The sequence below is a fragment of the Phocoena phocoena genome, chromosome 16 (genome assembly GCF_963924675.1).
Source record: "Phocoena phocoena chromosome 16, mPhoPho1.1, whole genome shotgun sequence".
Taxonomy (NCBI): domain Eukaryota; kingdom Metazoa; phylum Chordata; class Mammalia; order Artiodactyla; family Phocoenidae; genus Phocoena; species Phocoena phocoena.
The window spans coordinates 47,655,730-47,676,691 of NC_089234.1; the positions used below are offsets into that span (position 1 = coordinate 47,655,730).

General features: G+C 47.9%; 1 protein-coding gene across 1 annotated transcript; it reads left to right on the forward strand.

Annotated features, from left to right (window-relative positions):
• Nucleotides 1–4,286: 4,286 nt before the first annotated feature.
• On the forward strand, nucleotides 4,287–8,792 carry GDF2 (growth differentiation factor 2). Its single transcript, XM_065894743.1, has 2 exons — nucleotides 4,287–4,694; nucleotides 7,635–8,792. The coding sequence occupies exons 1-2, from the start codon at nucleotides 4,349–4,351 to the stop codon at nucleotides 8,582–8,584; spliced, it is 1,296 nt and encodes a 431-aa protein (XP_065750815.1). The 5' UTR covers nucleotides 4,287–4,348; the 3' UTR covers nucleotides 8,585–8,792.
• Nucleotides 8,793–20,962: the final 12,170 nt, after the last annotated feature.

The window sequence follows — 20,962 nt, forward strand, 5'->3', positions numbered from 1 at the left end:
AAGCCTAATCCAATCCTAGATTCCTCCAATCTCTCATAAGCAGTCCTGTCTGTATGTATAAGGGTGGGTGAGCAGAGGAACGAATGACCTGTTTATTCATTCAGTGATTTAGCATCTACTCTGTGCCAAATACCGTACCAGACAGTATACACACACCTGATCTCTTGGAAGGCTCATACGAATTTCCTCTTTTATTAAAACCAATGTGCAAACTTGAATGTGCATCAGAATCACCTGGAAGCCTTGACCGGCTTTCTGGGCTGAGTCAGACTCTCTGATTCGGGGCAAGACTTAGCATTTTTAACCAGTTTCCAGGTGCTGCTGCTGCTGTGGTTCAGGGACCATGCTTTAAGAACAACTGTTCTAATAAATGTGCTGACCACCTGGGCACAGTCCAGAGACAGAGTGCACATTGGCTGAGCACTTGCCGTGTGCCAAGAGGAAGCAGGATCTCAGGGAGGCGAGGCCCAGAGCTGGGAAATGACATACCTGCTGCTCTGCCTGGTTCATGCTCTCCCCTTACAGCCTGAAGGTCAGTCCAGTTTTCATTCCTCTGAGCAATGTGTGGGTGAGAGTGGAGCTTGAGAGGTTAACAGAAGGACAGGTGTCTTGTAGTCAAGTCTCTTGTGATGGAAGGGGTTCCTGATCCCACAGAGGCAGCTGTATCACAGTTAATCAGTAACTCACCATTCCCCCCTCCCCCCAGCCCCTGGCCACCACCATTCTACTCTCTATCTCTATGCATTTGACTACTATAAGTACCTCATATAAGCGGAGTCATACAATATTTGTCCTTTTGTGACCGGCTTATTTTATTTAGCATATCCTCAAGGTCATGCGTATTGCGGCATGTGTCAGAATTCCCTCCCTTTTAAGGTTGAGTAATATTCCATTGCATGGATGTACTACATTTTGTTTATCCATTCATCGATCAATAGATTCTAGGGTAGCTTCCACCCTTTGGCTATTGTGAGTAATGCTGTTATGAACGTGAGTATACAAATATCTTTTTGAGACCCTGCTTTCAATTCTTTTGGATATATACACAGAAGTGGAATTGATACATCACATGCTACACTACTTGGGGGAAGAGAAGAGGGGGAGAGGAGTGGTAAATAAGACCGCTTGTGGCTCAGTTAAGGCAGCCCTTCCCCAGGAAGGGAAAGCTGGTGGAAGGAGAGGGAGCAGGTCCTTTTGTATGAAGACCCCACATCATCTGGGAAAGATAAAACAAGACCCAAACCTTGTTCCCTAGAACAAGACCTAGAGTTAAGGGGATCTAGAGTTAAGGGGATCTGTCCAGAGGGACCAAGGCCCATATGTTCAGAAAGGTAACAAGGTCTCTAGATCACCTTGAGGAAAGTGGGAGTTTAGGCTGGTAACTCAGGGTCCGCATAAGGACCTGGAAATTTGTGGGAGATGGCAGGATGGGATGAGAGTGTGATCACAGCTGACCTCTTCTCTCAACCCAGCCACCTGCCACAGGGGAGTGCCTTCTAGAGAAAGGGTAAGCATAGGAGGATGTCTAAGAAAGCTGTTACCTTGGTGCCCAACAGGGGACACCATGGGGCACCCGGGCAGAAACCTGGACCAGCCAGGGCATCCCAGCAGCTGTGCACCAGCAGCTATAAGATGTGTGACACCCACCCCAGCAGCAGAGCTGAGTGTCACTGAGAAGCAACAGCAGGTGGGACCTGCCAGGACCTCTATCCCACTTCCCGCTTCCAGCATTAAGAAGTTGGACTGACACCATTCCACCTCCATCTCCTTTGGACTAAATAAACCTACAGGGCTCTTGGACAATTCAGGAAAGGGACGACCTGAGAGAGAAAACCAGACTTTCCAATAATATGGATCAGGAGGTCTCATGCAATTACTTAAAAACAATAAAGGAGATGTGGACATATTGATGCTCTGAATTTGTGGGGCAGATCATTCCAGAAATACAGAGGCATGTTTTACTGCACAGTTCTGGGGGCGCCATCCTCATCACAGTCTATGTGACCAGGACCTCAGGCAGTGTTCACATGCAGCCTCCACGGCCAGATGTGGCGACGGCCATATGTAAACAGGTCTGCGGTCCTATATCTGAGATCCCCAAATCCAAAAGAGAAAACCTGAAGTTTCTTTCAATTCCCTTCATGATAAAACCTGACCTGAATGGATATCTGTGTTTTTATTTGTTTCACTGCAGAAATGTCAATGTGTTTGAGTATAGGGGATCACCCCCAAGCCCACTGGGGATATTACAGTATACACTCCATACCAAATTATCCAAATCTGAAGCTTTCTGAACTTCAAAACACTCCTGGCCACAAGGGTTTTCAATAGGGGATTGTGGAGCTGCATGTAATCTCAAAATGGTAACAGTGGCCATCACTAGGTGGTGAGATTGCAAGTTATTTTTATCTCCTTTCTAATACTTTGCACGTCCCAAATTATCTGCACTGCATATTACTGTTATAATCAGAAAAAAATATTTGTCATGTTTTTAAGAAAACGTCAGATAGCAACTCCTCCAGCTTCAAGAGCACATTCAGGCCACCCCCAGTCACATCCCTTGACTCCACCTCTTAAATGTGACAGGCTTCTGGGCTGCCTCCAGGGACTAGAGCCCTGTGGGGGATGCCTGCCCAGTTCCCCAGCTCCTCCCAGCCCTCTCCCTGCTGTGAAGCTGCAGTCCTGCTTCCAGGGCTGTGCACCCGTTCATCTTTCCCTGCCTCAGGGAGTTCTTGCACTAAGCTGGCTCAAAGCCCAGCATGCTTCCTGCCCCCTCTGCAAGCAGCACTTCTGAAGCTGCACCCTTCCCATCCATCCTCCCTGGCAGTGTCCCCAAAGTACGGGGACAGCAAGTTCTATCCAGGCCTGGCCACTGGGGATTCCTGTTTTCACTCCACCCCCCACCAGGGGTGGGGAAAAGCTGGGTGCACACCCGGGATCTCTGACTCCGACCGCCCTGGCCCCTTGTCCATCTTCCTGAACCTGAACCCTCTCCCCAGGAGCCCTGCCAGCTCGAAAAAACTTCACATTCAAATCCTCCTCAGAGTAGACTCCCAGAATATGTTTATGCTCATTCTTTGCTGTGGTCAAACCCACACATGATGGAAATGGACAGATATAAGTGTGTGCCCACTGCCCTTAAAACAACACAGACTCTGGGGCCCTGCTTGTCAGCTTCCTCAGGGGGGAACATCTCCTGGGCATGTACTGGCCTCAGAGCTTCCCTCCTCCTTTGTCTCCCAGATTATATGGTTCTCCTGACTGACACGTGTGGCCCAAGCAGCCACTCAGCTGACGTGAGCCAAGACCGCACCCCCCCAGACCAGTGACAGGGCTCTTCTGGGGTCCCAGGGCCAGCAGGATTCTGTGTGTAAGTGGTGTTTTCAAAGAGCAGCCCGGCACAGGGCTTCCTCCCCAGCTCCCAGGTCAGTCAGACCCTGGGGTGGAGAAGTTGCAGCCGGAATGCAGCCACCCAACTGACTGGGGCTTAAGGCAACCGCCATGATGGTTAGCACATAATCACCTTGAATCCTTGCAAGTCTCTTCTGAACCCGAGGCTCAGAGAGGTGAAGCGACTTGCTCCAGGTCACGCTTGTGAGGTATAAGTGAGGGAGATGGGATTTGAACCCATATCTGGTCTGACTCCAAAGTCCCCACCACCTCACTAAATTATACGTGCCACCTTCACCCATGATCTCTAAGGCTCGGGAACTCGCTTGACAGATGAGAAACCAAGGCACCGAGCGCTTGAGCCACAAATGCACAGCCCAGTTCCACAGGAACCAGGCTTCTTACTAGCTCTGATACAGCCTCCACTCTACCACCCACCCTGGCTCCAGTGGTTAGCCAGGGGGCTTCTGGGAGTTTTGTGCTGTTGTTTCTATATTTGGAGGACTTTTTGGTCTTGTTTGTTTCCTGGATTCTTTGTTTCTGTGGCCCAGGAGATGGAGCACATGTCACCCTGTCTCGAGATTCTTCTGAACAGAGCTGGCAAGGAAATGAGAAAGGATCCTAATTAGGGGGCGATAACCCCACGGAGAAATTCAGATTTTTGCAGCAGGCCGTGTCCTTCCCACAAGCCCTGTGTGTTTGTCAGATGTTTATAGAGCCTTCATTAACAGAGAGCTCCCTTAGATAAGAGGCCTGAGCACAGCATCAAGGGCCAGATAAGAACAAGCGGAGGGCACTTCGGGGACGGCAGGCGGGTGAGAGCCTGTGAACTGGCCCGGTTGCGCGGTGCAGAGCGGTGGGCAGGACAATGCGGGCCGGCTCCTTCCCGGCTCCTCCCCGCACCCGCTAACACACCGCGGCTGCCGCAGTCTCCGGAGCAGGGCTAGAGCATCCCAAGATGTGCCGCGGGGCGCTCTGGGTGGCCCTGCCTGTGCTCTCCCTGCTGGCCTGCTCCGCGCAGGGGAAGCCACTGGAGATCCGGGGGCGGGGATCGGCTGGGGCAGATGCCCACCGCCTGCTAGGCGGGCCCGGAGGTGAGCGGGAGCGGGGCACCTTCGACCTGAGGATGTTCCTGGAGAACATGAAGGTGGATTTCCTGCGCAGCCTCAACCTGAGCGGGGTCCCTTCCCAGGATAAAACCCGAGCCGAGCCGCCGCAGTACATGATCGACCTGTACAACAGATACACCACCGACAAGACATCCACCCCCGCATCCAATATCGTGCGCAGCTTCAGCATGGAAGGTAGAGTCGGCTCCACCGGGGCGCCCCGGGTCGGGGTGGGGGACTCAGTGGTCCAAGGCTGCGCTGCCCAGTATGGCGGCCACTGGACACATGGGACTTTACGTTTCGATTTAAATTAGTTTAAATGAAATAAAATTAATAATTTAGTTTCACTAGCTTGGATGCAAGTGCTCAGCAATCATGCATGACTATGGCTACCCTATAGGACAGTGGAGATTATAGAACAGTTCCATCATTGCAGAAAGTTCTACTGGACAGCTCTGCTCTAGAAGATTCTCCCTCCCTGAGCCCAGAGCCACATTTAACACAGTAGGTGCTGAAGGAATGCCAGTCCCCTTCCTTCCATCCCTTCCCTACCTCCCCCTTCCCATACTGTCCCCTTCCTACTTAGACACAGACAACTTATTTAGCCTCCAACTAACCGGTATATTTTTAAACACCGAAGGAATGTCTATTTCTCTCTCATCAGAAGGTGTTTAAAATTCAGATAAATTCCTCCGAGAGAGAAGCATTAACAACAAGAAGAAGTTGCCCGAGGACAACTTAATTATTTTCTAAATATAAATTAATTTCACTGATTCAGGAGGACTAGAAGATAACGAATGTCAGCTTAGGGCTTATGTCCACTAATTCACACAATGTAGGTGACATGATCTTGTGAGCAGGGAAGCCAAGGCTTGCAGACTCTGAGGGAACTTGCCCAGTTCACATATTAGTTACGCAGTTGGATTCTGACCCAGGCCCACCTGTCTGCACAGCTCACTTTCCCTACGGCTGCAGCCTCTCTTTAACCAGCCAGGCACTCAGAGCTTCATCCCTCCTGGGCCTGAGACCTGCAGACTCTTAACAGGTATACGCCCTAGCTAAAGGATGCTGTGGGCATGCTGCATGCCCGGCAAGGCTGTATTTTCTGATGGCCCAAAAGAAGAAGAAAATTCTGGATTTTATGTGAACTTGCCTGGTTTCTAAAACACTGGCTTAATTTTTAAAAAATGAAGTCCGCAGGGCTTAATTTTTTGTTTTTTAATGTGGTCGGCAGGTCATACAGATACTGCCAGTGTCTCACTATGCCCATGGGGCGCGTCTGTAACCTCTGCTTTAGGGAAAGGCCAGGCTTCTTTGGCTGGACCTAATCACCAAATCCTGTAGTCTGGGAGTCCAGCATTCACAGCCATCTCAGTGATCCCTCCCCACTCCCCCCATCATTGTCCATGTCCTGGAAACAAGTGCTCTGATCTGATCCCAGCCCTGCCTGTGGCCAGTACTTCTGTGAAGGCCAATTATGCTTCCCTTCACAGATGGCCTGAGTACGGCTCCGAGGGGGAGGGTACTTGTTCTCTAAGTGCCTGATGCAGTCCCAGGAGTATCTTCTAGGTGTGCCACAGTAAGAGCACAGCAGGTGGTTAATGCACTGCTCATGGACCCCACTCATGACTCACATATGCCACGGTGGCTCACCACATGCTGCAGGAGCTAGACTGACACATCCGTGCTGGGTGAGGGGACACAGAGAGCTGTGTGAAAGGCCACGTGCTTGGGGGTGGGGGAGCTGTGCCCAAGTAGGGAAGACGGTCTTAGGAGGACACAGAAATACTGATTGAGCATCTGCTGTGAACCAGGGACAGTGTTGGGTAAATTCCATGTGCCTTCTTGTTGAAGGCTCACACCAACACTGGGAGGTTGGTAGGATGAGTCTCATTTTACAGATGAGGAAACTGAGGCCCAGAGAGACTCAGGACTTCTCCAAGGTCACAAGCCTAGAAGGGAGAGAGTCAGGATTGGCACTTCAGTCTGTCAGATACTGCCGGGTTTCAGGACAGCACACAGTATCCCCTCATGTTGGCACATAGTAGGTGCTCAAAAAACACAACTTCTCTTCCCTCTTTGCGACCAGGCCATGGTATAATAGAGATAAAATGGCCGGGTGTCAGCAAGGGGAGTAGGAAAGTGAAACAGTTGTGCGGCTAAAAGGCAAGGCCTATGTATGTCTAACACGACCAAGCTGTTCAGGTTAATATATTTTTCCCTCAAACATTAAAAAAAAATCATCCACTTTCATTTTGCTCAGAAGTTACAATTCTGAATGGTTTTTTACACCATTTAGATGCTGAGATTTTTAACATTGCCATAATGTTGGAATTTTACCATCCCTTCCCATGATCTCTCCTTTAAAATCATACACTCAGGATCTGCACTCTGAGGCTGACAGTGTGCTTTTCTGTTTTGTTTATTTGATTCTATTTTTTTTTTAATAAAGTGAGGATCGTTATATATGCACTTTGGATGCATACATAGGCGGTATGCACTTTGGCAGTTAAACACCCTAAGTCCCAGTCTCCACGTCTGTAAAAGTGGAATAATAATTAGATCTTCTGGGGATCAATGTGAAGAGAAAAGTGAAATATAATATGCAAAGCTCCTGGTGCAAAGCTGGGCACGTAGTAAATGCTCAATAAACAGCTGGAGCTGTCAATTTCAATGCGATGCATCTCCTGCCTCTGTTTTTCTTTGGAAGATGCCAAATGTACATTTTAAAATATCCTTCTAGGGCTCCCCTGGTGGCACAGTGGTTAAGAGTCCGCCTGCCGATGCAGGGGACACGTGTTCGTGCCCCGGTCCGGGAAGATCCCACATGCCGTGGAGCGGCTGCGCCTGTGAGCCATGGCCGCTGAGCCTGCGCGTCCGGAGCCTGTGCTCCGCAACGGGAGAAGCCACAACAGTGAGAGGCCCGTGTACCGCAAAAAATAAAAATAAAAAAAGCTTTTAAATAAAATAAAATACCCTTCTACATTAAGGGCTTAAGTGAAAACAAACAGAGACTTGATAGAGATAGACAATGTCACGCCAGATGCCCTTTCATCTAAACCATGAGTCTCAGCTTTGGTGTCATGAAAACAGACTCTCCCAGCAGATGACTGTCACCGTGTATTTGCATTTCAGATGCCATCTCTATAGCCGCCACAGAAGACTTCCCTTTCCAGAAACACATCTTGCTCTTCAACATCTCCATTCCCAGGCATGAGCAGATCACCAGGGCCGAGCTCCGACTCTACCTCTCCTGTCAAAGTCACGTGGACTCTTCTCACGAGCTGAAAGGAAACACGGTCATTTACGATGTTCTGGATGGAGCCAATGCCTGGGATGCTTCTGGGGGAACCAAGACCTTCCTGGTGTCCCAGGATATCCGGGACGAGGGCTGGGAGAACTTTGAGGTGTCCAGTGCTGTGAAGAGGTGGGTCCGAGCAGACCCCACTAAGAGCAAAAACAAACTGGAAGTGACAGTGGAGAGTCACAGGAAGGGCTGTGACAAGCTGGATATCAGTGTCCCCCCCAGCTCCAAAAACCTGCCGTTCTTTGTCGTCTTCTCCAATGACCGCAGCAATGGCACCAAGGAGACCAGGCTGGAGCTCAGGGAGATGATCGGCCACGAGCAGGAGAGTGTGCTCAAGAAGCTGTTCAAGAACGGCCTAATGGAGGCAGGTGAGAACAAGGACGACGACGAGGAGGATGTGCAAAGCCACACGGCCGTGAGCTCGTCTTCGGCCAGGCGGAAGAGGAGTGCCGGGGCCAACAACCACTGTCAGAAGACCTCCCTGCGGGTGAACTTCGAGGACATTGGCTGGGACAGCTGGATCATCGCGCCCAAGGAGTACGACGCCTTTGAATGTAAAGGCGGCTGCTTCTTCCCCCTCGCTGACGATGTGACCCCGACGAAACACGCCATCGTGCAGACCCTGGTGCATCTCAAGTTCCCCATGAAGGTGGGCAAGGCCTGCTGTGTGCCCACCAAACTGAGCCCCATCTCCATCCTCTACAAGGATGACATGGGGGTCCCCACCCTCAAGTACCACTATGAAGGGATGAGCGTGGCCGAGTGTGGCTGCAGGTAGTGCTGGCCCGTGGGTGGGGGAGGCAGGGTGGAGGGGGCTCCTAGTGAGAGGTCCTGTGTCCTGCTGGGCATGACAGAGACTAAGTCCACCTGGGTGGCAGCCTGGAGAAGGAAGGGGAGCCACCAGGTCCTTGTGGTAAAGACCTGCTCTCCCTCTCATGGCCCACCCCAAGCACACACCACTGGGTTGAACTGCAGGGGAGGGGATGCCGACGGGCAATCGGGGTTTGGGGAGAAGAGGAAAGCCTGGAAGTGTTGCTAGGGTGGAAGGGGAGATGAAGAAAAGGGGACAAGAGAAAAATTATCCAGAGTCAGCAGAAAATTGAGCGAAAACGAGGCCAAGGAGTATAGACGGGAGATGCACAGAGATTAATAGAAATTAAAGGACGTGAGAGGCATGGGGTTTATTCCAATAACCTCAGGGAGTGAAGGGGAAAGGAATGGGCTGGGTGCGCCACACCCACTCCACATTATTCCCACAACCTGCGAGATGGGCGTCGTGACTCCCAATTCACACACTCGGAAGCCAACACTCGGGCAGTTCAAGTAGCAACAGTCGATGGCATGATTCCAACCCACGGGTCTCCATAGGTCTGCTGATCACCGAAGGCCGGGACCTCCCCAAGTATCCCACTGAGGTTTAGCAGGTCGCCTGGTAGCTGAAGAAAATTAGACTTTGGGGGCTGGGGAGTGCGGGGCAAACGGGACTGAGGCCGGCCAGTACCCAGCAGGATGACTGGGCTGCTTGTCACATCCAGGGCATGTTCTGACTGCTCCGTACCTGTGCTGATTCAGTGTCCAAGTGCTTTTTAAGATGACCCCTAAGTCACTGAAAACCGTCCCCTAAAGCAACTGCGGGATGGAGAGAGGCAGGACGGAAGCCCTCAGGTCGCAGTGAACGCTGGGGCTGGAGGTACTTTGACCTGCTGGTTCATACAGGGTCACTCGCCGCCATGGACTCAAACCGCAAGATGGTTTGGAAGGGGGTGCACAGTTAACCCTGAGGGATGGGGCAGCCCATGGCCTGTGTCTCCGCAGTTACTTAGCACCAGCATCACACATCATGGGCTCCCCTCCCACAAGGACTCGGTGGATGACAAGACCTGGATTTGAATTTGTTGGAATAAATGCGCTCTTGCTTCAGTATTTGCAACGTCCCTATTCTTACTCCACGTACTCAGGTGAAGACATCTAGTCCTCCTGGGCGAGGGCTCCTGGCCACTGGCGAACTCAGGTCCTTATTGGCCGCATTGGCTATGGCTGTACTCGCTGGCTTTCCTGAGCAATGTGTGTCCAGCCCTGGTGCTGGGCTTGGGCCTTGGGACAAGGCTCCTTCCCCACTGACCGCAAAAGAGGACCTCTGACTCTCGAGGTCACACGTGGAATGGGGTGGACGAGGAAGTTCTGACCGCTGACCAGAGCAGAGCCTATAGGAGGCCTGGAGAGACCTGGGCCATTCCCACTGGTTGAAGTTCCCAGAATATGTTTTTTTAATGGTTTGTGTTAAATGTTTACATGGAACCAAAGAACAGCTTTAACACAAAAATGCAATAAAAACATTACTGTTTAATTACTGGAGTTACAGAAAATACTAATTCCTGGTACGACAATGTCGCTTAATTGTAAGGATGGATGACAGACATCTTTTAGTCCCGGTGGTGTATTTCTGTGCCTGCATCAAAGTTTCACTTGGAAATAAACTCAGAAGTCTAATCTGTGGCCTTTCTGGAGTGTGAGACCTGGGCCGGATGGTCCCCTAGCCCCACACCCTGCCCACCGCCCCCCTTCAGGCCCTCCTTTCCCTGGGGGGAAGTGGAAAGGAGAGTCACGGAGAGGGGTGGACACATGTGGGCGGTGTCTCTGCAGGTTGGGGGGAATGGACACATCTGTGCAAGAGCCCGTGTGTGGGTATGCGGGCCTGGGTGTGAGCAGGTGTGAAGTGGATACGTGCAAGTGGACAATGACAGTCAGCCCCATGCCTTCCTTGACCTCCCCACACGTCAGGGGCCGGAGGCTGGGCTCTGTCAGAGAGACACATCCGGCCGTAAATCTTGTCTGCCCGGTGTCCTGGGGCCTGCACAACTCTTCCAGCCTCTGCTCTCTCTACATCCCTGCTCAGACGCCCAGCTCCAGCCAGATATACTCAAGGCCACCCCACTGTTCTCGGCCCTCAGGTGACTGCTGTGGCCGCCCCGCCCCCAGCTCTGCAGCCCAAGTCCACCTTCCACGAAGGCCCAGCTCTAGTGCTGCCCACACCCCCCTTGGCCCCACTCTTGATGCTCCAATTCTGATCTTCTTGGCTCTAAGGGACGTTACAGTGCCTTTGTCTCCTGGTTGCCATTGACCTGGTGTGGGGTCCTACTGACCTCTTATCTTGAGCCTCCTGGGGCACCGAGTCCTCTGGGGACAAGACCCAAGGGCCTGTGGCCTCAGTCACTCCCTGGAGGGCTGATGTGGGCTGTGGCTCAGGACGAAGTGATTTGGATGGATGTGCTGGGACAGAACTTGCAAGGAGATCCTGAGAAATGCCCTCTGCCTTCCATTTCACTGTGTTCTTTCCACCAGACCCTCCAAAGCTTGTCCAGCCCCAGCCAGAGAATGAAATCCAACAGTGCCATCCTCTGGACACTCTGTTACACGGCCAATCAGCCCTAATGACTAATGACTAATGACTGCCACAGTCAATGCTGCATTTGTAGTGTGTCCTGAAGTGTTCTCATTTTTACCCTCTCAGGGTGAGGATCACAGATATGAAGTGGCAGTCCCACAGGGCCGCTTGGTGTCATGTTCTGCTCTTGCCATCTCAAAATTCATAACAAACTTTAAACAAGGGATCCATATTTTTGTTCTGTGCCTGGCCCCGCAAACGATGCAGCTGGTTCTAGATGCTTGTGTGGGGGTGGCATCTTGGTTTCCCGAGTCCCAGGGACACTCTGGAGGCTGCTTCAGGCCCAGGCACTGACAAGATCCTGTAGAACAGGGTGTTGGAGCTTGGGTGCTGAGAGCTTCCCCGGGGTCTGAGTGAAAGGACCAGCCCGGCCCCTCCTCCCCGGCCCACGCCGAAGGGGCCCAGGGGCTTCTCTGGTCTGTGACCAAAGGCAGCAACACTGTTTGGCTCTCAAAGGTTGGTCCATTCCATCTATATGTCAGCTCCCATGGGAGCAGCCTGATACAGAGGGGGTCCCACTTTTCCCAGATGCGCCTTGAAGAGGAGGCCAGAGACTGTACACTAGACAGGCAGCACTGGTGGCACACAGATGGCTTCCGTGAGACTGAATAAACCTTTTGGAACTTCTTTCCTTTTCAAATCAGATCATCTAGCTCAGGTAGAAATCTCACACCGTTTTCTCAGCTTCCCTGACACCTCTCACTGGGACGAGCACCCCTCCCCGAGGGAACCCTTTTCATCAGCAGACGACTCCGGTCCTCAGAAAGATGTCTCTGGGCCTACAGCAAACGGCTGCTCCTCTGCGGCTCTCTCCCGTGAGCTTCTGTTCTGGATGAGGGTTCCCTTCCTCCCAGAGAGCCCGACACCCGAGCCGCCTTGATGGGGGCTAAGGAGCTGGACAGTGAATATGTGAGCTTCGTGGCCCTCTCAGGACCCCAGTATCACACTTGCATTCGGGAGGCCATTTGGGGCCGCACCTCCAGTGCCTTCCAGGTCATCCACATCAGTGCCCGACTGTCCTTCCTTCGCCTGGACCATGTTCCTACTGGGCAGTGCTTGGCCGACTTCTTCCTCTGGCTCAGTGACCATCGCCCTGATTTGCCTGGGATGGTCCTGGTTAACATGTGTTGTCCATGTATAATTGAAATTAGGGCCTCTGTTTGGATGACAGGTTATATGGTGTCCATAGTCAGGGACAGCTCAGGGGCCAATAGCAGAGGACAGTTGGGAACAGCAGGGTGGCTGGAAGAGCACCGGGTGTGGGGTTGCCTGGCCTGGGCTCAGGTCCTGACCAGGTCATTCACTGGTTCATGGTCACATCAATGGTCACTGAGTCTTGAGGTCCTTGCTTATCACCCCCAAAATGACATGCAAATGCTTCCCAGGTACTTTGGAAAAGTTCATGTAGGTTCTTGTTTCTCTTTCTGAGTAATATTTGGAAAAACGTTAGAGCTACACTATTACCTTTTATTACACTCTTTCACTCTGAATCTTCATTTCTTTCCTCATTATCTTTTTTTGTTTCCCTCCTCTTCATTTTTTCCCATTCTCTTCCAGTATCTTCAGCCTTCCTACCTCTACCTGGGTTGGAAGCAAGAGTCACCTCTGCCTACATGTGCCCTCTCCATGCACATGCACCAGAGGTCCTCCATGTGCTGGGCACCCAAACCTGAAATGTAGCCAGACATCTGGGAACTGCAAAGACAACTCTCTACTTCCTTGATTTGCCTGGACCCAGGGGTCTCATGGAGAAAATCCTGATGCCTCTTAATTATTGGGGTTCATACATATACAGACGTGTCTGATAAACCTGGAGAAAGAAATGCAAGAAGAACGGCTAAGTCATGGGGGAAAAGTGAGGTCAGCATCTGGAGCGCAGGCCCTGCTCACCAGCAATGTACCGATGACCCCAGACACAGGGTGAGGCCACCCCAGGCAACACAACTGGACAGAGAGGACTACAGGTACACCAGGCCAAAGAGCACCATTGAGAGGGAAAGCTGGAAGAACTATGGTATGAGGGGTGCTAGCTCCCTGGTCTTCCAGAAAAGAGCTGGCACAGGAAAAGGGAGACTTTTCTTAGTGCCTGGAGAGAGAGAAAGAGAAAGAGGGGAGAGAGAGAGAGAAAGAGAGAAAGAGAGGAATGAAAAGGAGAGAGCAGGAGACGGCCCTCCTGGAGAGTAGATGCTCAAGGGGACATCAAAGGTTGATGACAGCTGAGCCCAGTGGCCTGAGCAGAGCCCCAGGCCTTCCAGGGTCTGCCCCACGACCTGTTCCAAGGCCTCCTGGTGGACCTGCTCTTAGATTTCCAAAGTTGTGTTCCATTCACCATTCCACCACTCCCATCTTATCCGTCTTATCCTGTGGATTCCCATGGGATGGGGGGAGATGTTCTGGGTTCAGGCTTCACATCAGCATCCAGCAGACTATCTTCCCTGGAGTCACAGAGACATGGCATTGCTGGGGTTACTAAAGCCATAGGGGATCTAGGCCCTACTCATGTCCCCAACCCCGCCTCTCACCACAGGTCCATGCCTGGGGTTTCGACACAGAGAGAGGAACCAAAGCCCAGGTAAGGGAGGGTGGCAATGTCCTCCCTTCCTTCGGCCAATCCACTGCTCCTCAGCTCTGTGATCTTGGGCATGTTCTGTAACCTCCCCAAGCCCCAGCTTCCTCACCCATAAAATAGGAGGAAGGATGGTTTAGGAGAAATCACCTTAGAAGCAGGATGTGAACAAGACCTATAAATGAAGGCATCACCCGTGAACAAATACTTACTGCACGAGACCTTGCAGACTTGGGGCAGCAGGAAACCTACTTGACCCTTGTTTACTATTCTTATAGTTTTATGTCTCTGGTAAAAATGACTGCTTAGGTATAAATTCTCTCCAGTTTTAATTTAAAATAAATCTCAGGGCTTCCCTGGTGGCGCAGTAGTTGAGAGTCCGCCTGCCGATGCAGGGGACACGGGTTCGTGCCCCGGTCCGGGAAGATCCCACATGCGGCAGAGCGACTGGGCCGGTGAACCATGGCCGCTGAACCTGCGCGTCCGGAGCCTGTGCTCTGCAACGGGAGAGGCCACAACAGTGAGAGGCCCGCGTACCGCAAAAAAAATATAAATAAATAAAATAAAAAATAAATCTCATTTATTTGTAAAAAGCATGCGTTCCCAGAACCTCTTTAGGCCCTGCACTCCTGTGCTTTGTCTTTAGGCTGGTTCTGGCCACAACTTTCATTGTCTGTAAACTTGAATTTCTGTCCTCACTGCACAGAAAATGTTTGATGCAGGGAAGAGTCAAGGCAGCCACCCACTTCATAGAGGTTTACCCCCTGCAGAGAAAGCATGTGGGTGATGTTCCCACTGCCGTTAGGACCTTGGTCACTACTCAGAGCGCCAGACACACCTCAGAACTGATCCCAGTTCAAAGCACCACCCCCGCCCCGCCCCGCCCGGCTCATTGTCTGGCATACAGCGCCCCCTGGAGGTGCCAGTGGGAGCTGCACCCACAGTTACCCTAGGTCTCTTCTGCATCAGACAAATGATGTTATCTGGGGGCTCTGAACACCTCTTATGTGAGTGATTAACAGCTGGAATGATCTTTATTCTGGGACTTCAGTTATTGTTTTCCTTTCGTGGCACAAAACTGTAAACATGCTTTGTTGGGAAGTGGGAATAAGGAATAAACAGAACCAGCCCTTCCTTGCCTAGAGCAGTACTTCTTAGCTCTTCAAATAATTAAAATAGTATCGATTCTACATGAACTGTCCCATAAAATAGAAAAACTTAAGGAATAGGAAGAGAAAAAATCCTTTCCAACTCATTTTATGAGGTCAGAACTACCTTGAAAGCAAAGCCAAAAGAAAAGACTACATATGGATATCCCTCATGAGCATGCAAAAATCCTCAAAAAAACACCAGTAAATTGAATCCAACAACATATAATAGGATAATACATAATGACCAAGAGAAATTTATCCCACAAATGAGACTGGTTAAATATTAGAAAACCAATAGATGTAATCAACCATATTAACAAACTAAAGAGGAAAAAACATGGTCATCTCAAAAGATGCATTTACAATATTTAACATCTGTTCATGATTTTCTTTTTAATTCTTAAATACTAGGAATATAAGAGAATTTTCTTAAACTTATAAAGAGCATCTATCAAAGAAAACAAAAAACAAATATATAGTTAACATCACACTGATGATAAAAGACTGAATTGTTTCCCCCTAAGATCAGGATCAAGACCCCAGAGGTCCTAAGGAGTGCAGTAAGGCAAGGATAAGAAATGAAGTCTGTAGATGGGAGAGAAAGAAATACAATATGAATACTCCTCTAGAAAACTCTAAGGAATCTATTAAAAACATAGTGGATGAATAAATGAGTTTAACAAGGTTGCAGAATATAAGATTAATACACAATGAATAACTAGAAATTACAATTGTAAGAAAAACATATCATTTACAATAGCACCTGAAAATAATGAGAAATACTTAAGTATAAAACTAACAAAATACTGAATGGGAGAAAATATTTGCAAATGAAGCAACTGACAAAGGATTAATCTCCAAAATTTATAAGCAGCTCATGCAGCTCAATATCAAAAAAACAAACAACCCAGTCCAAAAATGGGCAGAAGACCTAAATAGACATTTCTCCAAAGAAGATATACAGATTGCCAACAAACACATGAAAGAATGCTCAACATCATTAATCATCAGAGAAATGCAAATCAAAACTACAATGAGATATCATCTCACACCAGTCAGAATGGCCATCATCAAAAAATCTACAAATAATAAATGCTAGAGAGGGTGTGGAGAAAAGGGAGCCCTCTTGCACTGCTGGTGGGAATGTAAATTGATACAGCCACTATGGAGAACAGTTTGGAGGTTCCTTAAAAAACTAAAAATAGAACTACCACACAACCCAGCAATCCCACTACTGGGCATATACCCTGAGAAAACCATAATTCAAAAACAGTCATGTACCACAATGTTCATTGCAGCTCTGTTTACAATAGCCAGGACATGGAAGCAACCTAAGTGTCCATTGACATATGAATGGATAAAGAAGATGTGGCACATGTATACAATGGAATATTACTCAGCCATAAAAAGAAACGAAATTGAGTTATTTGTAGTGAGGTGGATGGACCTAGAGTCTGTCATACAGAGTGAAGTAAATCAGAAAGAGAAAAACAAATACTGTATGCTCACACATATATAAATCTAAAATCTAAAAGAAACAAAAAACAAAATGGTCATGAAGAACCTAGGGGCAGGATGGGAATAAAGACGCAGACCTACTAGAGAATGGACTTAAGGACACGGGGAAGGGGAACGGTAAGCTGGGACGAAGTGAGAGAGTGGCATGGACGTATATACACTACAAAATGTAGAATAGATATCTAGTGGGAAGCAGCCGCATAGCACAGGGTGATCAGCTCGGTGCTTTGTGACCACCTGGAAGGGTGGGATAGGGAGGGTGGGAGGGAGGGAGACACAAGAGGGAAGAGATATGGGGATATATGTATAGCTGATTCACTTGGTTATAAAGCAGAAACTAACACACCATTGTAAAGCAATTATACTCCAATAAAGATGTTCAAAAAAATTAAAAACAAATAAATAAATAAAAGTTAGGTTATTTGTCTTTTTATTGTTGAGTTGTAAGTGTTCTTTATATGTTCTAGATACTAGACCCTTATCAGATAAATGATTTTCAAATATTTTCTCCCATTCTGTAGTTAAATACCAGTGTCTTTTAATAAATAAAAATATTTTTGGGAACAAAAACAATAAAACTAACAAAATATTTACATAATTTATATACTGAAACCATACAACACTGATAAATCAATGAAGACATAAATAAATGGAGTTATACCCTTTTCAAAGATTGGAAGACTCAGTATTGTTAAGATGTCAATTGTCCCCTAACTGATCTATAGTTTCAATTCAATCCAAATCAATTGTCTGATTCTAAAATCAATTATTGGTATCTGAAATGTACATGGCTTTAGATAAATCCATATAAATCCAAAGGATAATGATTTTGATGAAGAATAACAAAGTTCGAGGGATTACACTACATGATTTCAAGACATACTATAAACTATAGTAACCAAAATAGTGTGGTATTGGTGAAAAAACAGACAGAATACAGCAGAACAGAGAGTACAGAAATAGACCCACTCAATTAATGTGGTTAATCACTTTTTGACCTAATGCCAAGGCAATTCAATGGGACAGGAAAGTTTTTTCAACAACTAGTGTTGGCAACTGGATATTGATATGGAAAAAGAAAATCTTGACCCCTTCCTCGTACAATAAAATAAATATACACATACACAAAAATTAACTCAAAATGGATTAGAAATGTAAAAACTAAAACTATGGAACTTCTAGAACAAAATATTAAAGAAAAGCTTGGTGACCTTGGAATAGGCAAAGATTTCTTAGATATAGCACCAAGAATATGAATCATAAAAGAAAAAAATGATAAATTGGAATTCATCAAGAACTTTAAATCTTCAAAAGACACTGTTAAGGACATGAAAAGACAAGCCACAGATTGCGAAAAAATATTTGCAATACATACATTAGGCAAACGACTCCTATCTAAAATGTACAAATAATTCTTACTTGATCAATAGTAAGGCAAAAAACAGCCTCCTCTCCCTACCCCCTACAAATGGGAAAAAGGTTTAAACAGAGATTTTACTACAGAATATATACAAATGGTCAATAAATATACAAACAGATGCTCAACACAATTAGTCATCAAGGAAGTCCCAATTAAAATCACAATGAGAATGTACTATATACCCGTTATAATAGTCAAAAATTTAAAGTCTAACCATGCATACAAATTGTTGGCATTAATGTGGGGGAACTGAAAGTCTCATATGTTGCTGATAGAAATTTCAAGTTTGGAAAACATTTAGGTTGTTCCTTAAAATGTTAAACACGCATTCTTGTCCTAGTGAAAATAAAAACATACATCCACGCAGAAACTTATACTCAAATATTCACAGCAGCTGTGTTTGTAATAGGTACGTTCTGGAAGCAAACTGCAGTTCTATCAACACGTGAGTGGATAATAAATTGTGGTATATCTATACAATGGAATACTACTCAGCGATAAAATAAGTGACGCAATGGTACACTCAACAGCTGTTTGTCAGTGTTTGCCTGGAGATAGAGACGCAAGGGAATGGATAACAAAGGGGCATGAGGAAAATTTGAGGATGAGAGGAAGATACAAACTCACCAAATTGTACATTTCAAAGATGGGCAGTTTATTGTATGTCAATCGTACATAAATAAAGTTGTAAAAAAAAAAAAAGAAAAAATACACATCTATTATATAATTTTAAAGTTACTGAAAATATAATAAAGAAAAAAAAATAAACAAGTGTCCAACCATTTGATTCAGCAAGGCCAGGTTTGGAAATTTTTCTACAGAAGCAAGAAGTACTAGTCCTAAGAACATGTATTTGAGAACACTTATCACAGTATTGTTTATGGAAGCAAAAACAGAAACAACTTAAAGTATCTTTTGCTAGGGAAACAGATCAGTAAATTGTCAAGGACAATTATGCAGCCATTAAAAGAACAAACTTTATGCTTCAACTTGGAAGGTTGTTTCTGCTGTATGCTTAAGTGAGTAAAACAAAATGCAAATTATCCTGCGTGCTATTATGAGGTGACACTAGGTAGACGGACGGATGGATGAGCATCATAGATGGGCAGATCCATGGATGGACGGACAGATAGATCTCCTACATATGTGCTTCCACATATGAACACAGAGAAAAGTGAAGTGAGGACAGCTACACATTAAACTGTTATTATTGGCTGGATTAGAAAGGCTTTGGGAGAAGACTGTTCATACGTTTATGAATTATTCAACTTGCAAATATGAGTATGTTTTACTTTTATTTTTAGAAAAGTAAAAAGAAAAAGGATTAAAATAAAATAAAGTCAAGATTCAACTTGCTTTGAAATACATCCCAAAATATGTTGGCTTGAGGGTTAGAGAGAGGACCAGAGAGACAGAGGTGAGAGAAAGGAAGGGTAATAAAATGTCAATGGTGGAATCTAGGTGAATAGGTCATGGATATTTGCTGTGCCGCTTGAAAGTGACCATAATGAACACTGAGGGGAAAACTAACATAAAACAATAGATAGGTAGGTATGTAGATAGATAGATAGGAAGATGAATGGATAAATAACCAGACAGACAAGGCCTCTGACCACTGAAAAAAAGGAATCCGTAATGTAGCAGGAGATTAACTTTTTCTGGGATTGCCCAGGCTCCAGGTGTGCTCCATTCGACTCCCAGTAGCACACCATCTGTGCCACTGTCCCCCTTTTAATCTCCCTGGAGTGTGCTCTGGAGTGAACACTGTGTCAGGGCCTTTCTCAGGTGTACAGACTCTCCAGATACACAGAAGCCCATGGAAGGTTTGGGTCTTCAGAAGCACTTGGTACCCCCAGGGTCCCTAAGACAACCCCTGCCTCTTGGGTTACCTCTGCCCAACCCCACTGGGGAGCTCTGATCACAGGCTGTCTGCCACTCATCAGCTGCTACTGTGACCTCGGCTTCTTCAGCATACCTACTGACACTGTCACAACGACACTGTGAGGCTCTTCTTATCCTCTTTCCCTTTTGAGGAAGCCAAGGTACAGAGCAGTCATGTCACTTAATCTGGGTCTGTACTTTAGAAAGCAGTAGGGTTTGGGGCGGCTCCTGAGCCCGTGCTCTTAACACCTCTGCCCACATGGCTGCTTGTACAAGTGAGGGGGAGGCAGGGGCTTTGACTGCATCCCAACTCCAAACTCAACCCGCAAGATCGCAATGGGACTCTCTGTAGCCCCTGGGCCGACAACTGGCCAAGGCTGCGTGGAAGCTCCTCCTGGCTCCCGCAATGGGACTTGCCCAGAACGTGCTCACCTTAGACAGCTGCCACCTGCTATGCCCCCCTCATCTGGGGGCCAGGACACCCCTTCCTCCTGGAGAGTTTGGGGAACTCTGGGGACAGAATCTCCTCCCACTGGCCTCAGGCCACACCCACAGAAGGACACATCATCTCCCCTTGCAGGCACTAACCTGGGCACCTCAGGGACTTGCAACAGACCCCAGTCCTCCCTGAGGCTCTGGGCCGTCCACAGAAATCAAAGCCCCACACCAGCTCCAGGCATCGCATCCTGAGGCTGCATTTTAATGAGTCCAGGGGAAACACTTTTCCCAGAGAGATACGTATTCCTGCTCATCTTCATCTGCACCTTTCCTGGTCCAGAGGCTTTGCCTGGGCTCAAGCGATGATGGAAAAGTGCCCTCAGAGGATGAGGCTGGCATGTTCCGAGTTGTGATTCCCCAAGCGGCGGTGGAGCAGAGGGCTCAGCCTTCCCAGTGGGGACTAAGGAGGCCTTATTATTATAATAAATCAGTCTCACTTGATTGGCTGCACACGGTGGAGTGATGTGACCATATGTCACTTGGGCATTAAACAAATCCTAATGAGCTAAGAATATGTTTGTTTTAGCTAATTGACCTCTTTGGCCTTCATCAACCACTTGGTAAACATCCTCAGATAATGATTTCCAGGGAGCGGATTGTGGCTCTCGAGCGTGCTGAGAAGGTCCCCCGGCCCCAAGACCACCTCCTCCGGCTGCCGGCTGAGGCACACGTGCACG